This window comes from Austrofundulus limnaeus, unplaced genomic scaffold (genome assembly GCF_001266775.1).
Source record: "Austrofundulus limnaeus strain Quisiro unplaced genomic scaffold, Austrofundulus_limnaeus-1.0 Scaffold284, whole genome shotgun sequence".
In the NCBI taxonomy this organism is placed as follows: domain Eukaryota; kingdom Metazoa; phylum Chordata; class Actinopteri; order Cyprinodontiformes; family Rivulidae; genus Austrofundulus; species Austrofundulus limnaeus.
In genome coordinates this window covers 418,998-427,421 of record NW_013952686.1, presented here as the reverse complement: position 1 = coordinate 427,421, position 8,424 = coordinate 418,998, and the positions used below count along the sequence as shown (strand labels likewise).

At 38.9% G+C, this 8,424-nt stretch overlaps 1 protein-coding gene across 1 annotated transcript in view; it reads right to left on the bottom strand.

Moving 5' to 3' along the window:
* The window catches only part of LOC106526622 (glutamate receptor ionotropic, kainate 3), a gene marked incomplete at its 5' end in the record, with an annotated part of 34,973 nt that overhangs the window by 23,157 nt on the left and 3,392 nt on the right, over positions 1-8,424 (bottom strand). Inside the window, 1 exon segment of the mRNA XM_014021261.1 lies at positions 5,197-5,400. Coding sequence (XP_013876715.1) covers positions 5,197-5,400 — 204 coding nt within the window.

Sequence of the window (8,424 nt, the reverse complement as noted above, 5' to 3'; positions counted from 1 at the left end):
GTGGGGGGGTTACATGTTTGTGAAGGGGGTGATGACATCGGTTTCGCCTCGTTTTTTTTCCCCACCACATATGTAAAGCTGAGGCTGCAAAATTGTTGGTCTTACAGATACGTGCAGCAGAGCTGATGAAGTTAAATGAATAGATAAATGAAAGAAAAGCTAAAAACCTGTTTCACAGACAGTTCCTGGAGGGCCAGTCGAATGTTTTACATTGCTAAATGAAGGATGAATAAACTTTTGCTATAAAGCAGCAGAGACTATTGCAATCCGCGTGCTTAAAGAAATATGACACCTGTGTACCCCTGCTTGYTCGAAGAACAAGGGCATTTTGTTYATATATGAGGATGAGATGGAGAACTGATGTGTTTTTGRGGAATATTATTTTAAACTACAATTGTATATTTATTCATCATCATTTTCACACACGAACTGTCTGTCTGAAATAAGTGTTTTTGAACTTTTTCTAAATTTGTCTTTCTCTCTGGGTGTTTGTGTGTGTTTTTCYGCAGGKCRAATGCTGTTCTCACCAAGGGTTCTCCATTTCCACCTGGGACCAGCTGCCTGCCACCTCGTGCTAGCCTTTCCGACGGGCGTTTCCTGGGGGTCCTTTTTTGGGAGGACCCATGCCTCCCACATCATCATATTCCACCTTTGAGCAGGCTGTGTTGCGGCTGCTCTCTCTCTCTCTCTCTGAGTGAGGCTGTAAAACAGCTACACTTCTGGKCTGTGTTTTGGTGTGGTTTCTGATCACACACATGTTGCCTTAATGAAATAAAGAGAACATGACTGTTTTTTTTACACCCAGGCTAAAATAGCTGGGTGAGAGTGTTTTGTTTCACCACACTGTTGCATTTTTTTCACCCCTGCGCAATCAAGTATAAACTACCTGTCACTGAAATATTGGACTATATTTGTGCTTTTCTGACTGGCTTATTATAATGCATTTTAAATGTTTCACTATTTAACTTGTTATTTTTGTTAATTTTTTTTTTTTGCACAAGCCATTATGCCAGTAATCCATACATTTGAGTTCTTGCCTTATGGGCTCTGTGGTTTTTGACTAAAGTGATTTTAAAACTTTCATTTTATGTTTTTTTTCTTTTTTTAGCTACTAACTTTTCTGGGTTTGCAGAGTTTACCTTATGTATGCTCTGGTAGTTTTAGAGTTTGATTTTTGTTTTTTCATGGTTTTGGATTGTTTGGGGCGGAATAAAGTTTACCTGAATGAGGTGGAAACTGAATTTTGCACATTTTAATGACATTTCCACAATTATTCATGAAGTCTTGTTGTCTTCATTTATCATTTGCTTTTGAACTTGTCCAATCTCTTTGCAAGAAGTAAATGCCTTCAGCATTTCTTCATCTTGCCTTGTCCTAATTTGYATTACTTAAGGTTCATTTATTGACAACTATCTGTTATTAAGTTAACACATTATTCAAGATATGATTCTGAAGGCACATACTCGGCTAGTGCTATCATATTTAAGGGGGGCAGAACTTGTGTTTGTGATACCTTGTTAAATTTTGGACACTTATTTTTTTAAAATTTTGACATGTTTGAATTTTTTTGACTCTGTTTACACCGTTTTACATTGCACTTGTTCCTTTTCCATTGGTGTTGATGCAGTTATGGTTACTTATAGATATGCAAATGTTTCTTCCATATTTTTTACTGATTAATGGATAATCAGGAGGAGGGACTGTAATGGAAGAATATCCTATGACTCCCTAACTGCATATTACCTTGACATGTCCTGTTCTGTATCTCTTGATAACTGCCATTATATAATCTGTTTCTCATGATTCTTAAGATACTGCATGTACTCATGTAATCTCAATGGCCTAATTACTTGTAACTATCTCATTGGTTCCTGTATATCTCTGATGCTCTTATTTTGTTAGCAGGATGTACAGCATATTTTGTCTCGTCCTGATGCATCTCAGTAATCCAGGTAAAGATTCAAAAAGAAAAAAAATTGTATAGGTCCTCTGGACAGGTTCTTCTCTAATGAAACGTTTCGTCTCTCCTCCAAGAGACTTCTTCAGTCTGAGAGTTTCAGGCAAAATTCAGGCTTTTAAGCCCTGCCTCCATGTGACTGATACTCACATCACATGGCTATCGTTGACACCTAATTAACACCTATTGTTAACAGGGGGTGGAGTGATACTGGCAATAGCAGCACTGTAGGAGGGGGACAACTGAAAACGGAGGCCTCCACCTCTTTAATGATGGACGGTCTTTCTTCACAAAAATGGCTTCTTTTACTCCTCTCTCAAACCAACGTTCCTCTCTATCAAGAATGAGAACATCCTCATCTCTGAAAGAGTGACCGCTGGCCTGTAAATGAGTGAAAACTGCAGAGTTCTGGTCATTAGGTGTAGCTCGTCTGTGTTGGGACATTCTTTTGAACAGTGGCTGCTATTGCCAGTATCACTCCACCCCATGTTAACAATAGGTGTTAATTAGGTGTCAACGATAGCCATGTGATGTATCAGTCACATGGAGGCAGTGCTTAAAAGCCTGAATTTTGCCTGAAACTCTCAGACTGAAGAAGTCTCTTGGAGGAGAGACGAAATGTTTCATTAGAGAAGAACCCGTCCAGAAGACCTATACAATTTTTTTCTTTTTATATTTTGTCTGTTTCCTGTTTCCGGGTCAGCGTGAGCTTGACAGACATTTCAATTCACATCTGTCCGGCTCTGCTCATTCTCTGCATATGCATCTTTCTATTAAATAATCTGAGACTGAGACCACACAGTTTCCACTTTGTTTATCTCCCGCATCTCTGCCCTGGCGAAACGGTGCCACGACARTGTGAAAAACAGTTTTTAATGATATTGAGCTCTGTTGCCTTAATTGTGTGTATGGCTGTAATGAAGTTATCATTTATAAATACAGTAAGTTAAAATAATTGTGACCTTGTGTTTACCTTGTGATGTGTGACCATTATCAGTGAAAGTTTTATTTCATCTCATTTCTTTCTCAGACCTTAACTCAATTTTCTCAGAAAAGGCCAAACTTTCCAGAAAAAAATTCAAAAATATACCTGCAAAGGGGCAAAGGCTTTCTGAGAAATCACAGCAAAGCAAACACAAGTGCAAACTCAAGAGGAGACATGTGTCAGCCAGTTTACTTTTTCCTCTCTTAAAGCTTGTGCACATCACTATTAAACATAACTTAACCCTAACTCAAACTAACTTTAATTTGCTGTGAAAATGGAGTGTGAATGCTTCGCACCCCATCCCCAAAAAAATAAAAAAGAGAAAAAGCACACTTTTGTTGAATTAATCAATAGTAAGCTGAACTTATTAAAAAAGTGAATTTAGCTGAAAAAAAACTTAAAGTAGCTAAAACACAGAAAACATCTGAAATTGGCAGAAAGAACATGACAGAAGCCTAAAAAGGTTGGAAGAACATTTGCAGAAAAGGTCAGAATTATAGCTAAAAAGGTCCCCAAAAGCTCAAATAAACAGAAGCCAAAGGATGCTGAAATTAGTACAAAGATGTTAAAAAAAGCAGAACCAGGTAAAAATATTTATGAACATTTTTGAATGGTTTTRAGGGTGTTGAAGGCAGCTCAAGGAAAAAAAAATTTAAAAACAGCAGAAAAAGCTAAATATTTCTGAACTGCCTAAACTGATAAAGTACCAAAAGTCATAGCCAGAATGTTATGAAGGAGCTGAACGTTTTGATATTTAAATTGTTGAAATAGAACAAAAACTGTGGCTCAAAGATGCGTGCCAAAAAAAAAAAAGGATAAAAAAACATGGAAGAAAAAGGGATCTCAATAGTGTGAATGCTTAAAGCATACAGAGGGTTTCTTTCACATGTTGCATTTACTGTGAAACATATGTAACTCTTGTGCCACAACAAACAATGAAATATGATTTTCCTTACTTCTTGTAAGATAATAAACAGGCTCAACCAAAACATGATAATTTTTTGGTCAAAGACAAGACAAGACTATTACAAAGTCTCTGTGCTATTAAATTATGAAGTTACATATTTCCATTTTGTGCCAGACTCCTCTGCCTTTGATAATCCATTTGGTCCTCTAAAGGTTATTGTTATCAACGTGGATCCCACAAAAAGCTTGGAAGGAGAAATGAAGTGCTGCAGTGGGAGCCCACCTTTCCCAACCCTTTCAGCACCAAGCCATTGACTCCTGCCACACAATTCCCTGCACTAAATGCCACTTACGCTATTACAAGTTTTCAGCTGAGTACAGCTCTGACCTGATGGGGCTGAGGACAAAGGGAGAGCACCGACAGGGACACTTATGAAATGCCAGCCGAGAATAACCACCACCAATGGGATATAGGGCTCTTTCATGGCCACTGAGGCACTGAGTTTGACACAGACAGCTACAACCTCCCCACTATACCTTAAAGGGATGTTGCCAATGTATTTGCTTGAATGCTTGTAACGTATGCAGCATCACATGAGATCTCCGGTTTATCCAGGTGTGGAAAGTGTTTTGTCTCACTGAATGGCATCAACACACTTGTAACTTTTAGGCAACCTTGACATAATTGTGCCATAAATGTAACTGACAGCTCTGCAAGCTCTTCTGGACTTGCACTCAATCATAACTATATCACTGTCCACTTGGAGGACACAAGCTGCAATTCAGTTCAGCGGCATGATTTTGCAACTTCTCTGATATAGATTGCTGTTACAAAGTGTGCACATGTACTAAAGAGATACACTTATTATTGAAGGATTAATCTGACAATCAATTGCTCTTGAGCGACAGACTTAAAGAATGCCTTATTGTTTGATATTTTGTCTAATGGGGAAAAATAATTACCCAAACACTTTCAAAAGTATTACAATCTTCTTGTTAGCATAGAAAAACTACTAAGCACATGTTTTTATATTATTATTTTTTTTGCTTGTTGCCTGGCAACTGTCAAAGCCAAATAATTGTCTGGCACACAAAGCTTGTAAAAAGGCAGAATTTGCTTTTTGCATCTTTTAAACAAATCTTTTAAACTGTGCTAATGAGTGAGTCTTGCAGTTCTAAAAAAAAGGCTAAAACATTGTCCAAAACATTGCTCACTTCTTCTTGTCCTTATGCCAAACTTCAGTAAGTTAGTCAACTGCTTACGCCAGATGCATTTTCTCAGCTACAGCTAACAATAAACAAACAAACAAACAAACAAACAAATAAAACAAGATAAAGTAAAACTTACATGTTCTATAAGCTCCCTAATCATGCCATTCCACTGGCCCTTGTCATCCTGAGAGCCGTACTTCCCATCCGGCACCAAGCGGATTTCATACGTAAAGCCCAGGATGTTGGCCAACTCCCTCAGCAAGTCGATGCAGAATCCTTCAAAACGGTCGTTCCCAACCAGCGCCTTGTCAGACTTCTTAAGCATGACATATGGCTCCTCCTGCACAGACCCAAAAGATCAAACAAGAAGCAATGGTGAGGTCAGCTTTTTCAATTTGTTTCAGCACATGCACCTAATTGAAGCAAAGCGATGTGAGCTGACGAGTCACTGTTGCACTTAACAGATAGTGACAGCAGATTGGAGTTTGGCGTGCGGATACAGACGAGTGTTAACATATGAAAGACGGTTGTTCTTTTCTTGTTCACGGAAAAAATAAAGGAAAAAAAATACAGAGCTAGACAACGGCTGTAATGTAGGTAAATATTGTTTACATGTTCATATTGGAGAGATAATTATGGGCACAGATGTTCATATATATAATATTTTCATTTTGGAATACAAATCTGTCTTCAGTGTTGAACTAACTATCCCTATTATGTTCTATGTTGCGCATTAACCTATTTAGCAGGTGCAGAGGTCAGTCCATTTTATGGTCAGGTACCTAACACTCTTTACTGGCCTGTAATCCTTTGCATGGCTGCTCATAATTTGGGCTGTAAAAAAAAGGCTGATTAGGAACAGAATGCCACCGCGAAAAGGGACGTGCCCACGATGGCGCCTTCATCAATTGTCAGCATCCTCTGAGGGAGAACAACTGAGCTGATGCCTGCAGTGACAATGACTAAYGCTGAATTGCTCATAAATGATTTCCTTTATTTAGTGCCTGTTACCATTTCCCTGTCAGACAGACTTGCAGATCCTGCTGAGCATGTTGGTCCATTTATGCAAAAGCTGTAATACAATTTATTGCCCCCCAATAGCCAGATGTATAATTTACTAACTGAGCTGARAAGCAGAGTAATTGATTCTCTTGTGAAGGTGACCCCTTGCATTGTGTTTTTTGAGTGTGTGAGTGTTAGTGAAAGGAGACACACACACACACACACACACACACACACACACACACACACACACACACACACACACACACACACACACACACACACACACACACACACACCACTTAAAAAAAGATGGGAGTCAGAGGAGAAAAGAGGCAGCCACGGCACTTCATTCCCCAAGGAAATTATTTTTATAAGGAGAGGCAGACGTAGTGAAAATGCAGGTGGTGGAGTCAAAAAACACAACACTTGCTGATAGCATGTGAGCAAAGTCCATGTGTGAGTCAAATATTTGTTTAAATGCTTTCAAAAGGAGTCTAGCAAAATAACTAAAGAACATACAGTAAGAGAAAAAAATATATCTTGTTACTGTTTAAAGCCACTTGGACACTACTTTTAGTATAAACTTCTTAAATAATTAACAAGATATGAATTCTTGATGACAATGCATTTTGAGACCAAATGCTTTTGCTGCAAACTTTGCTTAAGTTGTCCAATTAACTTGATCAAAAAGTTTGCGTGTTTAAGGGAAGAGAGCCATTACCATCTGTTTCTAGCCTTCCAGTTTGTGCTATTCCCTAAGGTTTGGACTCAAATCAAAGTCTTTAAACCAGCTCTACCCTCACAGTCACAGCATGAGCACGCGTAACAAAAAAGGGAGAAAGTGGGCTTCTGCGGAGACATTACAAGCAATGGAGTGCAAACAATTATTGTAAGAGGAAAAACACATTAGGTGCCCTAATCTATTCTACAAAGTTATCACTRTAAAGTCGTCAGATGTCTTGCTCATGCAACCAGAGAATAAGTGTGATGCATCTTTATTACACTATAGYTGYGTTTCCATTGCAARTGTGCGCAAAACTTTGTCGRTATTCTGTTAATGTCGAAAAAACACAGTTTYGCAACTGCAGTGTTTCCRTTAAGTAAGMAATGCWATTAAAGTCACGTGTGAATAYGTTTGTTCTCRCGATAGGTCATTACAAACATGGCGGCAATGGATGTAAACACAYAGCATGTTGCTACMGSGACACTATCACTCATCATCAGAGGAGACGWCGGCATCWTTTATMGAGGCTTTCCAGCGATAAGCCCCTACTTGGGAGTCGTYAYGYWTGTTGTGTTTTTGGGAAATTATAGTCRGTGAGTTTAYTACTTCATTTTACWACTTCTGTGATATTACTGCCACTTCTACTTCCTGTTATCTTCTTCTTCGTCATCTTTATTGCCAGTAGAAACAGCCGGATGTTGATCACGTGACTCCCGTGATGCGAAAAAAGTGTTTCCATTGCAGTTTTGCGAGAAAAACCAATTCCGATACGGCCGAAAAACCACCTCATCCTAGCTCAAAAACATTTTGTCGAAAAACGTAACTTTCATCAAAATTGGCGTGTTTCCATTGAGCAAATTTATTTTCAAAATTCTAATTTGCGTATTTTCATGGTCACTGGAAACACAGCTAATGAGAGGCTAGTTCTACTATTCGTGACAACCACTGCATGTTGCAAAATCTCACTTTATTGCATGTCAAAAGGTTTGACCAAATTAATCCAACTCCGTCCTTCTCAACCCCAGATGATCTTAGCCTAAGAAAGGTCTTTTAATTCTTCATGTGGATGTTCAACAGCTGAACGTTTCCTCTCAGATGTGAAAACCCGAGCGGCTCGATGTTCCTGTGACATACTCAGAGACGGTGGCCGTCCTGTTAATATCTCGGCCTACAAAATCCAAATGAAATACAAGCTCTGACACGGATGTAATAAAGTATTCTACAGCCTCAGGAATTAATTTTAATGTGTCAGCTAAAAAAAGAAAAGCCAAGTCAGATCATTATAAATGAAAAGCCAGAAGGAACGAGTTCACCGGGTCGCCTCTTTCATACAGTACCATCTAATTTACAGCCTTCAGCTCGTCCTCTGCCGCCATCCGACCGGGTGCTGGAGCGTGAAAACCATTCGAGACGTGATCGCTTTCTCTCCTGTCTCGCCGTAGATCGCGGTCGCTGGGTCACTCTGCACAGGATTACTGCCGTATGTGACAACTTTTAAAATGTGTTGCTGCAGTCCTTTCTGATTATTTCAGGATTTCTATGGGGCGCCATTTATAAAGCTGCACAGTCAAAAATTACCACCAATGTTTTTGTTTTATTTAGACTTTTATAAGAAACAAAGAACAGATTTATTTT